Source organism: Canis lupus, chromosome 29 (genome assembly GCF_003254725.2).
Source record: "Canis lupus dingo isolate Sandy chromosome 29, ASM325472v2, whole genome shotgun sequence".
NCBI lineage: Eukaryota > Metazoa > Chordata > Mammalia > Carnivora > Canidae > Canis > Canis lupus.
This window is the reverse complement of record NC_064271.1, coordinates 32524367-32547564: the sequence shown is the minus strand read 5'-3', so window position 1 is coordinate 32547564 and position 23198 is coordinate 32524367. Positions and strand designations below refer to the sequence as shown.

The window sequence follows — 23198 nt, the reverse complement described above, 5'->3', positions numbered from 1 at the left end:
ATGGGCTGCGGCGCCAGCACCAAGGTGACCCCGGGGGCGCCCGAGCGGGTCCCGGGCGGGCAGGAGCGCGAGGGCCGCGGCAGCTCCGGGGGCCCCGGGCCGGAGGCGGTGGCCGAGGCGGCTCGCAGGATGCAGGTGGCCCGCTTCCGCGCCCACTTCCACCCCCGCGTCCTGGCCAGGTAAGGTGCAGGGCCCCGCGGCGGGGCCCGGGCGGGGAAGGCCCCGAACCCTCCCCCGGAGGCCTGATTAAACCCCAGGCGGGCTGCTTTGGGATGCAAGGCCCCTGAGGGCCCTAAGTTCTTTCTCTAACCCCTTTGAGATGTAAAAGTCTTGCAGGAAGGTCTTTCCCGAGGACCGGAGCACCCTCCCCTTGAAATGCAATCAGGGGGCCGCTTCCTCCGGGTCTCTGCCCACCTTGGGCCAGCACCTGCCGGACCGGCTCCCTCCGCAGGCCCTTCCTCTAGGACTCCTCTTCTACTAGCTCGCCCAGGACTGAAAACTGGCCTCTGGTCTCAACGGGGCTGAAGCCAGTCCCCCTCCCCTGCTGCCATAGCTTGGACTCCAGTCCTGATAGTCTTGGGACAGAGTCTTCCTCATGGTTTTTAAACAAGTGTTGGGGCAGATTCTGTTTGACCCTCTGAGCAGGGAGGGCAGAGGAGTGGGAGGATTCCAGACTGAAAGTAGAGGAGGGACAGAAGCAAGGAAAGAGGGAAAATCTGGGACTTCAGAGCTGGGGAAGGAAGGAGAGGGTCCCCCAAGCCCTACATGGCTGATGGGGGCCTTGCCACACATACGCTGGGGCTGGGTCCAGACAGGCCTGTTTGTGAAGGATCTTGACCACATTCTGGAAAAGGAGATCGTAATTCATAGAATAGAAATAAGGTTTTGAGTCAGCCAGACTTGAGATCCACTCCTGTGTCTTTTATCATATGTCTGGATGACCAGAGTGTGCCTTAGCCTCTCTCCTTCCTCAGTTTTGGTCTCAGTAAAATGGGAATAATCATAATATCTACCCCATATGAATGTTGTGAGGATAATTAAAGTGATACATTCAAATTGTGCTGCTTAGTTCATGAGTCAAGTCTTTTTTTTTTTTTTAAGATTTTATTTATTTATTCATGAGAGACACAGAGAGAGAGGCAGAGAGACACAGGCAGAGGGAGAAGCAGGCTCCATGCAGGGAGCCTGATGTGGGACTCAATCCTGGGACCCCAGGATCATGCCCTGAGTCAAAGGCAGATGCTCAACCGCTGAGCCACCCAGGCGTCCCAAATCAAGTCTTTACTGAGCTAAGGTGCACATAAGACCTAGCTGACCCCTATGTACGAAATGAGCAGGGATGATAGGTTGGTTGGTCTGAAAAAATAACTTCCAGAGTGTATCATGGCAGACGTACAGAGGAAGAGAATCATGAAATCCTCTTCCACCCTGCAGGGCTTGGTGGGTGGCTCATCTGGCTTCTCAGGGACATTTCCAGCTCTTGAATTGTATGCTCACTTCCCCGCAGTGCTGTGAATAGAGTCTGTGCAGAGCCACTTCTTGGCCTACGGGGGAACTTCTAATACAAGGAGACCTTGTGGATTAGTCCAGTAGCTGCTAAGCATGGAGACAAAGTTGTCTGATCCAATTGTACCTAAATCAGAATGGACATGGGAGGGATCTTATCACTTCTGAATTGGTTAGATGGCATCTCTGGTCATCTGTAGCCAGAGAAATGAGGCTGCTGTGGTCTAGTCTTACCCACTCTCATAACCTCCATGTGCAGGGTAGTCCCAGTTCTTTAGAGTGTGCAGGGGTCATAGACGGGGAAGGTCACAACATTGTAAGGGCTCTAGCGACTGACTCAAGGCTTTTGACCTGATGAAGAGTTAACCCCCAGATGATAAAGTGACTTGTTCAAGTCAGTGGCAGACTTGAGTCTCAAATACTGTTGTCTTTCTTCTCCATTGTGACTCTATTTATAACTCTTGCAGAATAGAGATGATAGAATTTAAATCTGACTATATGCACTTTCTTCTTGGGAGTTCATTATAATTGCTTCTATCAAATAGGTTGTGATATTATTATTGTTTCCGTGTTTCATTTTTGTATGCATGTTCAAAAAATTCCCAGTCTGTAGCAGCTGAAGTTAGAGTCATGATTTCAATTCTGAGGATGATGTAAAATTGCACCACCTACAAAATTAACTTTGAGGGTCGGGCGGTGGGAGGAGCAGAAGAGTGGAAGGGGAAGGAATGGAATGGCCTTGTAAATGCCTTCTCCAATGCTTGATTTGATCCTTAATGTTTTCGAAATATAAGTGATAATTTGGAAATAATATGTATTTAGTGAGTGATTCTTTCATTCAACATTTATTGCTGTACCCTCTGGGCCAGGTGCTGCAAAGATATAGCCACTCAAGTCATAAAAATGGTCACCATCCATGGCCATCAAGCAAGGCTGCAGTTACAGGAATTTGTTATGGGACATTTGTTGTTCAGTCTGAAACCATTTATTTCCAGTACTCTACATTTTGGCTTTAAGCCTACGGTTTCCTTCAATGCCAGATGACTAGCATTTTTTCAAGTATTTGGTATATGAGGGCCCCTTAGCAGCATTGAATAAAGCTCCTTTTATTTAAACAAAAGAGTGTAGTTCCTCAGAGATGGTAATGCAGCTGATAATGGATGATTAATTCCATGAACAAATGAATTTGCCTGCAGTTTTGAAGGCGTAGTGAAAAATTAGTACTTGCAAAGTGCTTTCATCCACATTAGAGGTAAATGTAAATTTTGGTCGGTCTGCAAAGCAGTAGCATTTGAAATGCCTGTGATTATCTTCAAAATCAACCTGAGTGTGCACGTGAATAAAAAAGCAAAGTTGGAAAGAGAAGAGGCAACAGAATCTATTTAAGATGAGTAAATTGCTGTCTGTTTTGATAAAGTAATTGGCCAGAAAATTAAATGCATTGCATAGAACAAAGCTGTTTTCTGTAAGCCAGTGCAGCCAAATGCCATTTTTATTCAGGAAGCATAGAAATATAAGGAACAGAGAGGTAGGGGGGGAAATTACTGGAAGAATGAACTCAGCAAAAAAGAAGTAAGGCTATTTACAACACAGATTTATATTTGCATTTGAATCTCTGGTACTGAGTGTGCAGTTGAAAGCATTACCTTTCCCTGCACACTCCCCTCAGCACACTCCACTCCCTGGCCTCCTCTCCCAGGAGAAGTTTTAATAAAGGGGAAGAGCAGCAAATTATGATAAAAATAAGGCGACCTGGGTTCTCATCCTCACTCTAGAACTTAATCCATCTGCTAACCTGATCTTCAGAGTTCCTCATTTGTAAAATGAGGGGTTGGATTCGGTCATTCTCCAATATTCTTTCCAGCTGTAAAAATCATGATTCTAAGTGATGCACTTTCTCAACATCTCTCAGATAGGCAGTTAAACTTGATAAAATTCTTAAATTGGCGTAGACGTTTACACAGATAGTTCAAGTGTAAGATCACCAGCCTTTGAAATACTAGCTGAGAGATAATGACTTTACACGTTAACGTGTATCCCCTGATAAAATTCGGTTTCTTGGGTAGAAAGTGTAAGTGTAGGGAATAAGCTGGGAGGAAACGGTGGCTCAAACACCACCCCCATCAGACGTGTTTATCAGTGATCATCTGTCAAGGTTGCTATCGTGGGCGCAGTAGGGCATGTGTGCTCACAATCAAGTAACCTGAAGAAGACTCTTTGTGCCCTGTCTTTTGATATGATTTCCTACTTCTTATGAGAGAGAGGCTATAAACAGGACTAGGTTTCTTTTCTGTACTCTTTCCACCTGGGTTGGTTGTTGTTTCAGAATAGTAAAAACAAGGGCTGGAGGGAGGAACGAAAATGGTAGAAGGTTGTCCCAAAGTTCAAGGGAATTTTGGTGAAACACACTTGAAGGGGTTGGATTTAAATCCTATCCATTTCAACTACTATGTACGTGGCCTTGGGAAATCACTTAACTTATGTTATTCTTCATTTCCTTATCTGAAAAAGGGGGATAGATAGTATTATATTAGCTGATAGGGACATTGTAAGAAGAATTTTTTTTAAAGATTTTATTTATTTATTCATGAGAGACACACACAGAGAGAGGCAGAGACACAGGTAGAGGGAGAAGCAGGCTCCATGCAGGGAACCCGATGTGGGACTTGATCCTGGGATTCCAGGATCACTCCCTGGGCTGAAGGCGGGCGCTAAACCACTGAGCCACCCAGGGATCCCAAGAATTTTTTTTAAAAAGTAAATTTTTAAAAAAAGTAATTAAAAAAATTTTTTTTACTAAGTAAATTTTTTAAAAAATATTTTTTTAAAAGTAAATTTTCTGGCATACAATAAGTATCTAATTAAATGGTAGCTGCTGTTATTAAGATGGTTGTCTTAATAGTTATCTTTCTGCCAACTGATTGCTTTAACATTGCTTACCTCCATTTCAAAGATGAATCTGGGGGGGGGCTTTCAAATATAATAAATATAATTAAGCAATAGCGAGCAAAGAATCAGATAGGGAGATGTAAAGATGAAAAGATGATATAAAGCACCAACTCAGATAATTTTTAAGAAACATCACTTCAGAGGATAACAAATTTGGCTTTTCTTCCCAATAGATACGACATCAAGGCTCTTATTGGGACAGGCAATTTCAGCAAGGTTGTCAGGGTGGAGCAGAAGACCACCAAGAAACCTTTTGCAATAAAAGTGGTGGAAACCAGAGTGAGGGAAGGCCGAGAAGCGTGTGATTCAGAGCTCACCATCCTGAGGCGGGTGAGCCACCAGTACATTGTTCAGCTCGTGGAGATCTTTGAGGCCCAGGATCGAGTTTACATGGTGATGGAGTTGGCTACTGGAGGAGAGCTCTTTGACCGACTCATGACTCAGGGATCCTTTACAGAGCACGATGCTGTCAGAATTCTCCAGATGGTTGCTGATGGTATCAGGTATCTGCATGCATTGCGAATAACCCACAGGGACCTAAAACCTGAAAATCTCTTATATTATCATCCGGGTGCCGAGTCAAAGATTTTAATCACAGATTTTGGTTTGGCACATTCTGGGAACAAAAGTGGAGACTGGACAATGAGGACACTCTGTGGGACCCCAGAGTATGTAGCCCCCGAGATTTTGCTAAGGAGACCTTATACCAGTGCAGTGGACATGTGGGCTCTTGGTGTAATCACGTATGTTTTACTTAGCGGAGTCCTGCCTTTTGATGATGAAAGCCATACAAGACTTTACAGGAAGATTCTGAAAGGCAAATATAATTATACGGGAGAGGTAAGAAATAATTTTATTCCTATTGAGTTAACCTAGTGTAGTTTCTCAACCTCAGCACTATTGACATTTAGGGCTGGATGATTCTTTTTTTTTTTAACTTTGAAAAAAAACAGGATTTATTAATTTATTACAAGTCCTGGAGGGTGTATGGCATGCCCAGAGCCATGCAGTAAGTTTGTGTGGGGCAGGAGAGATACCAGATGATTCTTTACAGGGAGGGGAGGGGAGAGGATGGGAATGGGGCTGTCCTGTGCATTGCAGGATGTTTAACGGCATACTGGGTGGGTCTCCATGCCAGCCCCCATACGCTACTGTAGATACTGGTATGTACTGGATATCTAGTAAATACACTAGATTCAACACCTTCCTCAAGTTGCAACAACAAAAATTGTCTCCAGACATTGTTAAATGTCCCCTATGGGGGCAAAATCACCCCTGGCTGAGAGCTCTTGGTCTCAAGGTAGCAAAGGCCTGGATTACTGAGTTGTCTGTGGTTAGCATATGACATTGATAATTAAGTAGACAAGTGAGTTTGTAGTTTTTCTTCTATCAGCTGAGTAGGCTGATGTGTACTCAGAAGCTCAGCATGACCCTTGGGTGTTTGGTGAGAGATTTTCTGCCTTGAATCTAGGTGATCCAAGCCCTTTTTGTAATGTAATGTTTCCTCGGTAGGAAATGTTTAATCTCGTAGCTTGTGTAAAATATTTATCTACTCTTTAAACTTGGAACTCCCGGTGTTTATGAATGTGTTCACTTCTTGTTGTTTTGGGGTAGAGAAGGGAAGTTGTGAATGCTTGTGTGTAGGAAGCCTGACAAAAGGGGAAATTCATTTCATCTTCAGCAAGTGACCAAATATAGTGTATGTTGAACTATGAAAGGATTCTTTGTCTCATGAAGGAAATTTTTGACAGTTTGATGATATCTACTTAAGGTATAACATCTATATATTTAACATCTTAAGCAAAATCAAAAGCTAAATAACTTTTAATTTAAATCTATATAAATTAATTTAAATATTATATATTCTGTACTTTGACAAAGCTTTAATATTTTATTGTATATGTATGCATTTTAAAAAACTCCTCCAAATTGGTGATTGAGAACTGAGACTTACATAGGGAAGTGGGAAAGGATGGTGAGGATTCACAGATAATGCAGTACCATTTTATTAAAAGTTGGAAAGATGTCCAGCCTCCCTAATAACCAAAAAATACAAATGAAAACAAAGTCTTGTTTAAAAAAATTTTCAAATTGATAAAGATAAAAAGAAAACCCCTTCAGCTCTGCTTATTGCTGCTGAGTACTAAGAGATGAACCATCTCATTTACTGATGATTGAGGGCAGATTTTACAGATTTCTTAGGATGCAATTTTAAAATATATATCTAGAACTTTTAAAAGTTTATATATTTTGATCTAGTAATTCCACTTGTTTGAGTCTTTTTTTATAAAAGATTTTATTTATTTTTTTGAGAGACAGAGCACAATTCTATTCTTAGAAATATAATTTGTGACTCCCCACTAAGCAGGGAACCCCTTTTTGGACTCAATCCTAGGGCCCACTGAGATCAAGACCTGAACCAATGGTAGCTGTCCATCCCATTGAGCCACCCAGGCACCCTTGCACTTCTAGAATCTAAGGAAATAATTCCAGATGCGACAAAGGTTTCAGTATAAAGATGCTCATCTGACCTACAGTTACAGAAGTGGAACATTTTAAAAAACCCTAAAAGAACATTTGAGTAAATTATGAAACATCCATATGATCGAGTATGATAGTCCCTAAATTATGCCTGCTTAAAAATTGTAGGGATGTTGGAAAATGTTCTCAGTATGCTACCAAGTGTAAAAAAAAAAAAAAAAAAGGCAGAACATAAACCATATAGAGAATGTCACAATCATGTGGAAAAATGTATGCATAGGAAAAAGGCTTAAAAGAAATACAGTAAGATGTTAGCAGAACTTCTTTCCTGGTGTGGGGATTATAGATCATTTTGGTTTTTCTCTTTATAGTTCGAATATCTTTCTGTCTCTGTTGTTCATTTATTTACAAAGAATTCATATTTCTGTTTTGCTTATAGCTCAGTGACTCTTCCGTCCTATGTGATGTGGGATGGAATTACAGTCATGGGGCCTTGATTGAGATAATGTCCCTGATGGTCTTTCAAATGTCTGATATCTTGGTGGGGGTGGCTGGAAATTTGGGGTCAACTAGGTCACCAGAACCGTAGGCCTTATTCACCTTCCTCTCTCTTTGCTTCATAGGGCCTTCTCTCCCTGGGGGATTCTTCATGGCATCTTTCCAGCGGAGTAGTAGTAGTCTTACATGGTAGTTTAGGCCTTGCAAAAGGGAGTGTTCCAAGAGGGAGACAGTGGATGTTGCCAGTGCTTTTCAAGGCTGTGTTTGGAAATGGCACAGCATTACCTCTGTCTCATTCTATTGTGAGTTCTATGAGCCTTAGGCTAGCCCAGCTTCAATGTGGAAAGAGACCACACACAGTCTAAGTACCGGGGGTGTGCTTTATTGGGCCATGTGTGGACTGGATATTGCTATTGCTTTTTTAATGTGCAAAAATAATGAGCAATATATTGTTTAAAAAGTCCTTTCATCAGGTTTAATTCTGAGGGTTTCTTTTTTTTATAAATTTATTTTTTATTGGTGTTCAATTTGCCAACATATAGAATAACACCCAGTGCTCATCCCATCAAGTGCCCACCTCCCCTTCCACCACCCCTAGTTTGTTTCCCAGAGTTAGGAGTCTCTCATGTTCTGTCTCCCTTTCTGTTATTTCCCACTCATTTTTTCTCCTTTCCCCTTTATTCCCTTTCACTATTTTTTATATTCCTCAAATGAATGAGACCATATAATGTTTGTCCTTCAATTCTGAGGGTTTCTAGGGTTGGATTCCCTAAAAGGCTGAGAAATCCCTGAGAAGAAGTTTCATGTTCAAGTGACTTATTAAGAGTCAACTCCCAGGGAGACAGGTCAGGGAGTGGGGTAAGCAGGACTGGGAAGGTGAGGAGGACTAAGCCATAAAGGTCAGCCTCATCTTGCAGGGAAGAATTCTTCAACATTCTTCCAACCCAGGTGAGCTGGATTTTCACACCTACCTCTCTCTGTTAGTCAGTGAGGGTGATGGTGGTGGGGAGCTGGTGGTATATTTTTACATTTTCTGAGGATCAAAGGCAAGTAGCTCCAGGAGCCACAGCACGGTCATTGAAAAAAAGCAAGGTGTTGGGTTTTAGAAGCAAAGTACTCCAAAGGAAGGGGGTGTGTGTACATACAGAAAAGAGGAGCTCATAATCCGGATGGAGCATTGACATTGTCTCCACAGTGGCACCCTCTACTACTTGAGGAGATGCCTGTTTGTAGCCTCAGACAACATGCAACACAGATTGCCAGATTGTGAAATACATTACTGGGTTTATATCCCATTGGCTTTCTTTCCTGTGTTTGTCAGGCACCTATGTCCATCATATTCACATTCTTTTACAAGACACAAACTAAGTGTCTTAGCTCAAGCTGCTGTGAAATACCACAGACTGGATGACTTAAACAACAGAAATTTATTTCTCACAGTTCTAGGGGCCTAGAAGTCCAAGATCAAATTTCCAACAAGGTAGGTTTCATGAAGAGGCCTCTTCCCTTGGCTTGTAGGCAGCTGGTATCTCATGGTGTGCTCTCGTGACCTCTGTGTGTGGAGAGAGAGAGGTGGGGTAGGGAGAGGCAGAGAGGGACAGAGAGAGCAAACTCTCTGGTATCTCTTAAAAGGGCACTAATCCTATCAGATCAGGATCCTACCCTTATGACCTCATTTAAAACCTTGATTACTTCTGTGGAGCCTTCTTTAAATATAGTGATACAAGGATTAGAGCTTCAACATATGAATTTCAGAGGGACACAAATATTCAGTCCACAAATATTCAATCCATAAAACAAGATAGTAGACATAGAAACATAGATTAGTAGACATAGAAAAGTATATCATCATGTTTTCTCTGTCATCATATTATTGTATTCCTACCATTTATCAGCAAGCAAAGTAATTTCTAAATGCACCAATTATTTAAATACCAGGGTGACCATTGATTCTGGAAGCATAAGTGTGGTAGACAGAATAATAGCCCCCCAAAGTCCATACACTAATACCCAGAGTCGGTAGATGTGCTACCCTCCGTGGCAAAAAAGAATTTGCAAATGAGACTAAGCATCTTGAGATGGAGAGATTATCCTGGATTATCTGGATGAACCCGAGGTGATCACAAGGATCCTTACAATAGGAAGGCTGGAGTGTCAAAGATAGAAAGAGGAGATGTGATGAAGGGAGCATAGATTGGAGCGATGTGCTTTGGAGATGGAAGAAGAGGTCACGCACCAAGGAATGTGTGCAGTCTCTAGACACAGGAAAGGGAAGGAAAGAACTCTCCTCTGGAACCTCTAGGAGGCAGCTCTGCTGATACCTTGATTTTAGCTTGTCAGACTCCTTTTGACCTGCAGAACTGTAAGATAATAAATGTGGGTTGCTTTTTAAAGTCCCTTTGTTTATAAATAAAATTCCAAGTATGACACATTGCGTGAATCACTTCTTTTCTCTAAAAGTCAGGTGGAAAAGTGCAATAAATAGAACAAAACTTCCTGAGATTTAAGTGCTGTAGCTCCTATGATGATGAAGAAGAAGAATGTGTTTAATATATATATAGCAAATATTTTGCTAGACACTTGGCAAATATATTATATGCATATCTATATCCATGTATAAGCAAATATAATATATATATATATCCATGTGTAAGCAAAAGATTAGCTATAATAATGTTTAATTCTTCTTGATTTTAGGTGAAATATATTCCTTCATGGAGTTTTGATGACCATTCCACTTGTGTTATTCTTTCTCTTTCCTGAATAGTGTATAGGATTATAACGAATTTCTTTTGCTTTGACATTTATGCAATCTTTCTAAGACATTGTTGGGTCTTTGAAGGCTGGGCCTGTATCATATTTCCTCCTTAGATCCAATAAGATGTCATGAAGAGTTAAGCAGAGAGAATGCATTTAACACAAATAATTGCTTTTAAAAAATTATTAAGAGATTCTGGGAAGCCTGGGTGGCTTAGCGGTTGAGCATCTGCCTTTGGCTCAGTGTGTGATCCCCAGGGTCCTGGATCGAGTCCCACATTGGGCTCCCTGCGAGGAGCCTGCTTCTCCCTCTGCCTATGTCTCTGCCTCTCTCTCTGGGTCTCTCATGAATAAATAAATAAAATCTTTAAAAAATTATTAAGAGATGCTGATTTATAACTACATGAATAAATATATCTCAACTATAACTGCATTGAACATAGAATTCAAATTTTAATTTATAGCAAGGTAAAGTTTAGATAACCAGTATCTTCAATTGCTAAATTTATTAAATTCATTCTGGAATGTTAGGATGGTTTGGAAGGGTACATTTACTCCACTCACTGGGCTTCTCAGGGTAGAGGTAGGAGTTCCCCTTTTCAGTCGCTTCTTGCAATGGCCAGGAGGCAACCAGGGTAGAATGACTGAGCGCCTGGTGAAGAAAAAAGAAATCCTGTCTCCTGTGTGAGGGAGGCCTTTACTTAGCTACTGGATCACCAGTACCATCACGATGGCTTTCAGCTTGGCAGCAGGGCTCATGCTGGAGATAGTAAGTAAAAGACTCATCCATCATTCTCCCAGAGACTGTTGGAAAGCCTTCTTGTGTGCTCTCCACCCTCCTTGTCAGGCCTTCCTCTGGCCACGAGTTGTGGTTAGCTCTGGGAATATCCACATCCACATGAAAATGCTCGGTGTCCCTGTTTCCCTGTTCTTTGGAAGCAAATGGTCTTGTCTGAGGGACCAAGTACTCTTTTTTTTTTGAAGAGTTATTTATTTATGTGAATGAGAGAGAGAGTGTGAACAGGGTGAGAGGCCGAAGGAGACAGAGAATCTCAAGCAGACTCCTTGCTGAACAGGGAGCCCGGCTCAGGGCTGCATCTAACACCCCTGAGATCATGCTCTGAGCCAAAATCAAGAGTTGGATCCTTAAGCCACCCAGGTGCCTGAGAGACCAAGGATTTTTATGTATCTCTTCAAATGTAAGTGCTCTGCTACATGAAGGAGCAGAGGTGCAAAGTCCATGGAACAAGGGAAGACAGTCTTACTGCTTAGGAAATTTGAGTCAGATTTCTTGAAGGAGGGGACATTTGTGCTGTGTCTTGGAGGAAAGGGAGGAGTTTCTGCAAGGGAGATTGACACATTCCAAGTAGACAGAACGATATATGCAAAAATACGTAAAAGGGAATATGTAGTAAAAATGAACAGTTTTAGAGCATTGTGTGCAGGTGAGTGTATATTTATGTGGGTATTTTGTAAAACAGTGTAGTGTTATGGTTAAGGGCTGGAGCAATGCTGGCTGGATCCATTCTCAGCTCCGCCTTTTACTAACTGTGTGACTTTGGGTACATTTCTTAATTTCTCTGTATCTCGGTTTCTTTATTTGTAAAATAGTAATAATGACAGTGTTTACTCACAGCGTTGTTGTGAAGACCAAACGAGCTTAAAAATGTCCAGTGCTTAGAATAGTTTCAGATATTAGTACAGGGCACTATATATGTGTTAGCTATTTCTGTTACTATTACTATTAATGTGGGAAACAGTGGGACTACAAGTTTGAATTTTACTTAACTAAGTTACTAGTTATAAATAAATATAAAAATCTTTATATTTATATATAAATATATATATATAGGCCAGTATATAGGCCTATATATAACCAGTATCTTCATATATATATGAAGGCCTATATATAGGCCAAGTATACCTTTATCACCTTTTAAGTGGAAAGTGTGAAAAGTGAGGTGTTAACATTTTAATGCTAATGATAAATTAATTACACATTCTCGCCAAGGAGTTGGGAATTGTATTATTGTCTAATTATATTGCACTATATCACAGTAATCTTTTTTGATGTGAAAAAAAATTGATAATAAAATGAGTCTCGTAACCATATTAGCCAGCTGGCAAAGATAAACACTGGTATTAAAAACATTTTTAAGAAATCCTACATAGATATTAATAGAAAATGGTCCCCATGTACTTAGATTCACCTATGATTGCCCTACTGGTAGGAAAAGGTTTATTGATGCCCTGACTTAAAAGTAACATATCTGATGGATTTTGCTCACCAGCCATGACCCCAATTTTCTTTCTATATCCTCATCCCCATTAATTTCTTTTATTTTTTCTCTGCTGTATTTCTTTTCCATTGAGATTATTAAGTAGGAAAAAGGGAAAGGAGAACAGAAGATTTGGCTCTTTGATTCTCTTTTATCCTCTTTCCATCATGACTAGAATTTCAATAATGAAATGAACCACATTTCAGTTAGGCCATAATTCTTGTAATTTGGTTACCATTCCTGTGGTTTAGTTCTTAAAAACTTATACTCACAAAAATGTGGTGCTCAACTTTTTAAGTGAAATTTTTACTTTGAAAGTTGAAAGTTGTTTTACAGAAAATAATTTTAATGGTTATAAAATCTTTCATTTCACATCTTTCACATACATCAAATGCACCTCATTTTCTTTTGATCACTTTCTTCATCTCTTCTCTGACTTAAATTGTACAAGTATATTTTCTTCCCTTAAACACAATCTGAGTGAGTGTTTCTTGGCATTGAAACCATGTGCATTTCATTTTGGCTGTGTAGATGTTACCCTTGGTATAACGGGTAGTTTATAAGAGTGTAAAGTACTTATCTGTTTCCTTGATTATGTTGCACTTTTTGACCTTGATATCATCAACGGAATTCATGGAGTTGAAGAGAAAATAACTATTTGCATGACGTTTTTGCCAACCTACAAATATCAAAATTTAATATTATGTTTGTGTTCTGGTTTATGAGATGTATAATAGGAACTGGGTTCTAATATATATTATATATGGGGCAACAAATCAACTATTGATTTAGATTTCAAAGACTAGTTCAGTTTCTCGTCTTATGTTCTATTATTTATTTATTTATCCATTTATCCATTTATTTATTTAAAAAGTGAACACATCTCTTTTTAACCTTGAGTGTTTCAAAATGTGATAATACTCAAGCAAATTAGACTGTACAATCCTCTCTAAATTCCACTGTTTTCCTTATAAGAAAAACTGGAAGCATCACTTCTCTCCTGTCAGGAACTCCTTAACTCACAAAAATATTCTTTTTGTGAGCCTGGTATAGGATTGATTCTTTTTCCATTTTTAATTAGATGTTACTTGTAATAACTTGCATATATCTCCTGACTTTTTCTAGGGTTTACAAATGCCACGATAGATAAAGCATTCTGACGCAATTAGCTCTGTCTTTGAACAGTTTTAACTTTGGCAAAGATAAAACAATTTAAGGTCTGCTTTTAGATTGGGGAGAAAACATTTTAAATTTTAAGTATTTATAATATAAAGATGATAGAATCTCCTGCTTTCTGACATGAGGAAGAGTGATTTTTTTCTGGTCTATGACTAATAAAATCATGGAGAGTTAATTGGTACTTTTGGGCACATTTATATAAAATTTAATTGCAAAGCTTAAGTGAAATCCTACCAAGGTTGGTCACTGAAGTTTAAGGAAGGAAAATGCTAGTTAGAGAATTGTCATCAGTAGAAGTGTTTTTTTTTCCTTAAGGATTTGATTATTTATTTTAGAGAAAGAGGGTGATCAGGGGAGGAGCAGAGGGAGAGGGAGAGTGTGATAATCTCTAGCAGACTATGTGCTGAGTGCAAAGCCTGACACAGGGCTTGATCCCAGGACCTGAGATCATGACCTGAGCTGAAACCAAGAATTGGATGCTTAACTGACTGAACTACCCACGTGCCCTCAGTAGAAGTTTTGAATAAATATTCTATAAAACAAATTTTTAAAAAGTATGTATGTATGTATGTATGTATGTATTTATTTTAGTGATCTTTATACCCAATGGGGGGCTCGAATTCACAAGGCCAAGAGCAAGAGGCATGTGCTTTTCTGACAGAGCTAGCCAGGCACCACTAAGTGCTACTATTTTTAAGGAGATAAATTCTACTTTGAGTGCTCTTAGTCCAGGGATTTTAATGGTAGCTTATCTGTCTACTTAAAAACAGATATTTGTAGTTTTCTGAAAACTATAATTAAATCCATCAATAATTATTACCCTGTACTTCATTAAGCTCTTATTTAGCAAATTTTAATGTTAATTACAATACTTAAATTATGAGATGTTGCATCTAGAATTTTAGGAGCTGTGTATGTGTGTGCATGTGTGAGTGTGTGTGTGTGTTAGTATCTAGCTTCTTAATAATGATTTACTACTGATTCTCTACAATCATTTCTGCAATCGAACTACATTAGGAGGAATTATTCATCAAGAAATTAGAACGCAAAAAACTAACATCATTCCTTACTTCTCTGCTTAAAGGTGAAAGAATCAAGACCAATAGAATATAAAATACCATTCCTCTAAGTTCCCTTTATTCTTCCAAAGTGAATAGATAGTGCAACTGCTAGTATTAAATTTCAGTTTGTACCTTCTTTTTGTTATTGTGTTTTATACAGTTTAATCAATTTCTATTGGAGAGGATAGACAAATAGACAAAGAACCAGATGAGGAAAGGAAGAAAGAGCAAAGGGAATAAAGAAGGACTGAATTGTTCATAAATATTACAGTTTGCTTGTCACTAAATTAATTGAATGACCTCAGAATAAAAGCAAGTGCTACCTTTCTTTCTTTCTTTCTTTCTTTCTTTCTTTCTTTCTTTCTTTCTTTCTTTCTTCCTTCCTTCCTTCCTTCCTTCTTTCTTTCTTTCTTTCTTTCTTTCTTTCTTTCTTTCTTTCTTTCTCTCTCTCTCTCTCTTTCTTTCTTTCTTTCTTTCTTTCTTTCTTTCTTTCTCTTTCTTTCTTCTTTCTCTTTCTTTCTTTTTTTTTATAGTTTTAAGTTTTGATTTAAATTCCAGTTAGTTAAAATATAGTATAATATTAGTTTCGGGAATAGAATTAGTGATTCATCATTTACATATTACACTCAGTGCTCATCCTGTCAAGTGCCCTCCTTAATTCCCATCACTTATTTAACCCATTCCCCGCCCCCCCATAATCCTCAGTTGCTTCTCTATAGTTAAGAGTCTCTTATTATTTGTCCCTTCCCCCCCTGACATTCATCTGTTTTGTTTCTTAAATTCCACATATGAGTGGAATCATATGGTAATTGTGGTTCTATAACTGACTTATTTCACTTAGCACAATACACTCTGGCTCCATCCATGTTGTTGCAAATGGCAAGATACATTCTTTTTGATGACTGAGTAATATTCTTTGTCCATTCATCAGTCAATGGACACTTTGCTTCTTGCCATAATTTGGCTATTGTTGATAATGCTGCTATAAACATTGGGATGCATATATCCCTTTGGATCAGTAATTTTGTATCCTTTGGGCAAATACCTAGTAGTGAGCCTGCCAGGTTGTAGGGTAGTTCTGTTTTTAACTTTCTGGGGAACCCCAATACTGTTTCCTAGAGTGGCCATACCAGTTTGTGTTCCCCCCAACAGTGTAAGAGGGTTCACATCCTCACCAATATCTGTTGTTTCCTGTGTTGTTCATTTTAGCCATTCTCACAGATATCTCATTGTAGTTTTGATTTGTATTCTCCTGATGATGAGTGATGTTGAGCATCTTTTCATGTGCCTGTTAGCCATCTGGATGTCTTGCTACCTTTCTTTCCACTTGGTTCATTACCTCTTAACGCAGAACTTGTTTTTGAGGACACACATTTATCATGATAACAGTAAGTAGAATCAGTATGAGAAGTTTTGGATAGTTTTCTTCTTCCAGTTCTCCGAATATAGTAGGTGGATGTGTCCACAAAAGAACTGAAGAAAGAACTATATTTTGATTTAATAGTAACAAGAACATGATATTTTATATTTTGAAAACCATTTGTCACATACTTGATCTAATTTGGTTGTAATAGCAATCTAGTGAGAGAGATATGGTCTCCATTTTTTTTGATGAGGAGGCTGAGACCCTATGTTAGAGCTGTATAGGGCTGGACAGCCTGTGTAGTCCAAATCCACTTGCCTCATCCCAGACTTTTTCCGCCTTAAGATGGGTCGACAGGCTGACTAATGGTTGATAGGCTGATTGATGGCAATGTCTCTTTGAGATTCCTGAGCAAAGCAAAACAGAGGAATTTTCTAGGCAAAAAGTGGAAATGGCAAGGTGGATGTCCAGGCTGGTAAAGGGACTGAATGATGTCATCAAGTGAGAGTCCAAGATATGAATTTAATTCAATGTTTGGTCTCCAAATCATTTTTTTAAAAAAGTAATCTCTATGCTCAGTGTGGGGCTCAACTTCACAACCCCAAGATCAAGAGTCACATACTCTACTGACTGAGCCAGTCAGGCGCCCCTCTAAATCATTTCTCATCATACAGCACTATTAGTCAAAAAATTATGAGCATGCACACTCAATTTTTATTCATTTATAAAATAGATATGTATGTTAATTTATTTCATACTTTATATAACATAGACAAAAATAAATTTTAGATCAAGAAGCTAAAAATAGATAGTTCTGACATTTTTTTCTATACCTGTCATTTTCTACTGTGTAATATGGAATTGACTCTCAGGTGCTCTCTAGCTGTTCATTATGGCTCAGGAATCCTGTAATTTATAACTCATCTTTGAAAAATGCACTTTGGCTAAAGAACTTTTCAATGTTGCCTTATTTTCTGCAACTGCATTTTAAGTATATATTCATTTGGGGTCATCTTAATGAGCTCTTCATAAATCTCACTACACATATTTTATATTTTCCAGAAATATTCAGTTGCTTGTCTTATAATGTTCCATTGGGGACATCTAATTTAACCTTGAGCCTAGATAAATGTGTCTGGATCCAGAGCCAAATAGATGTCTAGCCAAAGCAGAGGATATGCCATTGTGAGTGTCAGCCACTGACGTACTTTGTCTAGACATGTAGTGTTTACATTTTATTTTCCCTGTGTTTGAGTATTTGGCAAATGTGTCCATTTATTTCATGCCTTTTATTTTGGAGATAAATATTTCTCATATCTCATTTACCTAAATAAGATAAAGGAAAAAAAAGGAGCAATTGCTTTACTGGCTTCTTTTGATTCAAATTCCAGGCCAATAGAGTGTTAAGAGATCGAGAGTGTGACATCTGAATTGAGTCTGATTTTTTTCTTACATGAGGGCAAAGACAATAGGTTGTAAGGATTTCCTATCCTTCTTGGGAGATGCAATTTTTAAAAAAACACCTGTCAACCAGAAATTATTGTTTGAAATACAGTGACTGTACTGGCAATTTTCTCAATGTTTCTCTGTGGTAGATGACAACGGATACAAAACTACAGTTTTCTTTTTTCCTCCTAGGTCTATGGTATGTGTTGATAGATAATGCAGAAAACAAGTGTAAAACAACAGCTCTATTGTCTCCATCCTCACAAAAGTCACTATGAATTGCTGCTATTGTAAAGTATGTGCAAACTCTGTAAATATTGCCAGAATGAATCCCCGAAACATCAAGTAGCTGGTTGTACACGTGGCACCCTGCAGTCTCTCTGCCACATGACCAATCCCACTTGTATTGTATTGTATTGTAGCTAACTGATTGGGAGTAATGAGGGCTCTGAGTGTGTGTTGAAGAAATGCACTGCAGGAAGGTTCTTCACTCAAGTGCCCTTTATGTTTTACTCTTTCTCTCTGGAGGCCGTGGAGATGGAGGTGTCCTAAGTCTGGAATAAGTTTTTAAAGGGAGAGAAAAAGCTGACGATTTCTCTATCCATTCCACTTCCCAGTCTAGCTCATTCTCAGAGTCCCGGGAACTCTCTGAGATGACCAGAGAGATAAATACAAACCCGATTCTGCTGTACTGTCTGGACCACAGCTGCTTTGCCTCGTCCAGCCCACGTCAATGTGATGTGGGAACTCACACTGCTAATTGAAGCACGCTGGACAGATTTCTGGAAAGGAATTCTCATTCGGGAACAGAGAGTTTGGAAGACAATTTGTGTTTGTTTTTTCCTTTTGCCAAATAGAGTGTTTTTTTTTTGTTTTGTTTTTGTTTTTGTTTTTGTTTTTTTTTTGGCTCTCAAAAGTAGATTTTCCGATTCCCTGTATATTTAATGCTACAGTATTTAACTTACTTTTTAAAAAAGAGTCTTTTGGATTTGATATGCATTGATCTATGTAATTAAGAAGATGATTCTCTATGTGTGTTTGTGCATTTTTACTTTATATATTTATTTTATTCTATTTTATTTATTTTTCCTTCCTAGCCTTGGCCAAATATTTCCCACTTGGCGAAGGACTTTATAGACAAACTACTTATTTTGGAGGCTAGTCATCGCATGTCAGCCGGGCAGGTCCTGGATCATCCCTGGGTGATCACCAGGGCTGCAGGGTCTTCCATGAAGAATCTTCAGAGGGTCATATCCAGGAACCTCATGCGGAGGGCATCTCCCCACTCTCAGAGTCCTGGATCTGCACAGTCTTCTAAGTCACGTTCTTATCACAAATCAAAGCATATGTGGAACATGAGAAACGTAAGAGTAGAAGAATCACAACTGTCTGCACTTTTGTGAGCAGATAACCTCCAAAACCACTTTAACCAATTTTAAGGCAAATCTGTTAACTTTATTAATAGCATTAGGTCAACAGGGACCATTTCATCACGATTAAAGCACCTAAAACTGGGGACATGGGACATGGGACCATGGGGTTTTTGTTGGATAATGTTGACCTTAACTTAACCATGTTTTGGTCTGTATTGCTTCCTATGTCTATATTTATTCCCCAAAATATACTTCTGTAAAAGATAATTAATATAGTAAATACTAAATCTGTTTATACGATTAGAAATAGTTGAAGAAAAACTCTTAGGAATTGATGGATTAAATAAAATATGAGATAATAGGGATATGAATGTGAAGAAATGATAAATCAGAGACCTAGCAGGCATAGTTAGAAATGGGGAATAAGTGTATTTATAATGACATTATTGATTTATACTTAAAACTACTGTATGGTGTTAATAACCACTATGTAAAAATTACAAATTTGTTACGCTCATATTTAGTCTGCCAATATTAATGGAAATTGTTAATTATGGGGCATATAAAGAAACTTAGTTGGCAACAAAACCAAAAATGAAACAGTGGAACTATCTCAAACTAAAAATCTTCTGCATAGCAAAGGAAACAATTAACAAAATGAAAAGGCAACCTATGGAATGGGAGGAAATATTTGCAAACCACATATCTGATAAGAGGTTATCTCCAAAGTATGTCAAAAACCCCTAAGACTCATTAGTAAAAAAAAGAAAAAACAATCTAACAGCCTGATTTGAAAAAATAGCCTAAAAATTTGAATAGACATTTCTCCAAAGAAGAGATCAAATGGCTAATGATATCTCTTTGCACCTGTCAGGGTGGCTATTATAAAAATAAATAAATAAATAAATAAATAAATAAATAAATAAATAAATAAATAAAAGACAGCAATTGTTGGTGAGAATGCGGTTAAAAAGGAACCCTTGTACACTCTGAGTAGGAGCACAAAATGGTGCAGCCACTGTGGAAAACAATATACAGGATACTCAAAAAACTAAAAATAGAAATACCACATAATCTAGCAATCCGATTCCTGGATATTTGTCCAAAATAATTGAAATCATGATCTGGAAGAGGTATCAGCAAGGCTGTGTTCACTGTTTCACTATTCACAAAAACCAACGTGTGGAAATATGCTAAATGTCTGTCAACAGATGAATAAAGGCAATGTGGCACCTACATGTGATGGGATACTGTTCAACCTTAAAAAATAAGGAAACTCTGCCGTATGTGACAACCATGAATGAACTGGAGGATATTATGCTAATATATCTGCCAGTCACAGAAAGATGAGCACTACATGATTCCCCCCGTGTGAGGTGTCTAAAATAATCAAACTCAGAATCAAAGGGTGGCTTCGTGATTGCCAGGGGCTGAAGAGAGAGGAAATAGGGAATTACTAATTAATGAGTACAAAGTTTTGGTTAAACAAGATGAATGAATAAGCTCTAGAGCTTTGGCATATGACCTAGTACTCAGAGTCCATGAAAATGTATTATACACTTAAAATTTTGTTAAGAAGGTAGGTTTCATCTTACCACAATATAAGTTTTTTAAAAAGAATCTGAAAATACATTTTCTATTCCTAAGACACTCATAGTTTAATTGGGGCATGACTCACTGGAAATGGGAATTTTGTGGAGTCAGACAATAGTGATTTTTTTTCTAGTGTTAGCCTTTGTCACCCACTATGGTTCACAAAACAGTATGTGATCCTCTTGCTTCATTCTTCTCCTGTCAACTCTTTCTGATTATCACAGGTTCCTTCTAGAATCATCTCATCAAATATCTTGATGACTCTAAATACCTACCCTGGAATAATTATAAAAGGCATATTAAGAGAAGTAAGCTCTAAAACTCAGTTCTCCAGGCAAGGCAAATATGGTCTGATCTTTAGTACAGCAAATTTTTGTAAAGTGGTACATAGACTGAAATATTACTAATAAATATATCTGTGGGACACTTGGATGAATGGATATAGTACGTAATGGTTCATCAGTTGGTATCACTTAATATGTTTAATGACACACAATAATAAAATGCTAGAGTAGGGCATCCCGGGTGGCTCAGCGGTTTAGCGCCGCCTTCAGCCCAGGGCGTAATCCTGGAGACCCGGGATTGAGTCCCACATCGGGTTCCCTGCATGGAGCCTGCTTCTTCCTCTGCCTGTGTCTCTGCCTTTCTCTCTCTGTCTCTAATGAATAAATAAATAAAATCTTTACAAAAATAAAAAAATAAAAAAATAAAATGCTAAAGTAGACATTTCCTATAACTATAAAATCAGTCTCAATTTTCTACTTTAGGTTGCATAAATGGAATAATTTTGTGTGATATATAAATATGAATGTGAATGTATAATTAGTGACAGCAATATTTTCACTATAAATTATAATGCTGCACCACATACAACAAACAGTGGGTTATTTACTAAGAATTTAGAGTCATAAAAAAAAAAACAGGAAAATGGGCAAATGTTTTGACAAGTAGTTTATAAAAACACAAATGTCCAATGAGTAGGTGAAAAATGCTCAATTTCACTCCTAATTAAAAAGATGAAAATTCAAACAACAAAGAGATAAAAATTTTTCATCTATCAGATTAATGCAGTTCAAAACGTGGATAATACATTTGGTGAAAGGTTACAGGAGAGCAGATAGTGTCATGCTCCACTGAGAGATCAGAGTGCAATCTGGTTCTACCCCATAGGGGAACAGTTTGGCAGCAATATCTATTCAAATTAAAAATGCATCGACCCTTTGGCCTAATAGCAGGCATTTCTAGAAATTTGTCTTACCCATATTCTTGCCAAAGGGTGTCAAGACATGTGTACCAAAGCATAGAAAACACTGCTATTTATGTAAACAAGAATCACAAATAAATATCCATCAATAGGGGAACTCAAATAAAGCATGTCACATTTAAGCAAAGGACTAAAAAAGCCATGGTGGATCTGTATCTTTTGTTATATGACATACTATTGTGTTAAATGAAAAGGCAAGGTGCAGGGGGTATTGTAGTATGACCTTATTTGTATGGAATATATATTCGGAAGCTTGAAGATTCGTAAGAATTTGATAGAGATAGTGATTATCTCAGGGGAAAAAAAGAATAGGAAGTCAGTGATGGAAGAGAAAAGTTCATTTTTCATTTTATACCTCTTTCTACCTTAAAAGTTTTAAAACGGATGCATTGTCTTTATAGTAAAAGAAAACCCGGTTACAAAATGCAAGTGGCAGGAGGGAAAAAATAACAAAAGGGAGAAGCCTGAGTAGGTAGCCCTAGAGGAATTGGGGATGGACTAACCGGATGTGAAAATTGGTTCTTTATATAATTGGATAGTTTGCCTATTTTCCACTTGAACCTTTCAGAATAAAAATACAAGCAATAAAAAATCTAATGTGAGTGCTTTCAGATTTTTTTAAAGAGCTAGAAAATAGCTTTAACATGTAGCCAGGTTATTCTCCCCTAACGTTGGTTGAACACTCACTCTGTGCCGAGTGCTATGCCCAATACCCTTAACGTATATTATTTCGTTTAGTCCTCACAACAACCTCACAACAACCCTATATGAAGTATTATCCTTAATTTGATTTTCCAGGTGAGGAAGCCTAGGCTCAGAGATGCGCGGTAACTGTTGCATGGTCGCACAGCAGGTGAATTAGCAGATCTGGAGTTAAAAACTCAGAACTCCTCCTTCCATCTCTATGTTGGATCAATTCCAGAAGGTCAGAATGCAAAAGGCAGGCCCTTTTGTCCAAGTCCACGCGAAGAGATAGTAAGATTCAATATTGCCTGAAGTTATGATGTAAATATTTGTCATTTCTAGGAGTAATTTACTTTTGTGTTCTTTGCTTATGCCGATTACCCTGAGGTGCCTTTCTATCAAAAGCCAGGCTTAAAGAGCCCGCCTGCAGGTATCCTCTGGGCCAAAGTCAGGAAGGACTAGTTATTGCAGCCAACAGAGGTTACTGATTGCGGGGTGCAGAGCGAGGTTGTGGGGGAGATAGGGCCGACCTGGGAAGATGGGTTGAGTCTCAGAGATGAGCACAGGCAGGAGGTTATCCAGGGAAGTTATCCCTGTCTGGGGCAGCAGGGGCCAGAGAAGAAGGGTCAGGAATGTGGTACCTGAATTGGGTGTCTCTTGATGGGATGGGGGCCCCCCAAATGTGAGGTGACGATCGTGGAAGCTGGTGGCACAGGAGGTGAAAGAATTCACTGGAGGCAGAACAAAGGAGATGGAAGTTTATGG

General features: G+C 38.6%; 1 protein-coding gene across 1 annotated transcript; it reads left to right on the top strand.

Annotated features, from left to right (window-relative positions):
- Positions 1-22567, top strand: PSKH2 (protein serine kinase H2). Its single transcript, XM_025433625.3, has 3 exons — positions 1-179; positions 4629-5295; positions 18617-22567. Exons 1-3 carry the CDS (start codon positions 1-3, stop codon positions 18920-18922), a joined length of 1152 nt encoding a protein of 383 aa, XP_025289410.1. The 3' UTR covers positions 18923-22567.
- Positions 22568-23198: the final 631 nt, after the last annotated feature.

Excerpts from the sequence above, each read along its gene's own strand:
- PSKH2 (XM_025433625.3), top strand. The coding sequence starts at position 1 with ATGGGCTGCGGCGCCAGCACCAAGGTGACCCCGGGGGCGCCCGAGCGG. Across the intron at positions 180-4,628 it reads CACCCCCGCGTCCTGGCCAG|ATACGACATCAAGGCTCTTA; the intron begins GTAAGGTGCAGG and ends TCTTCCCAATAG. Across the intron at positions 5,296-18,616 it reads AATATAATTATACGGGAGAG|CCTTGGCCAAATATTTCCCA; the intron begins GTAAGAAATAAT and ends TTTCCTTCCTAG.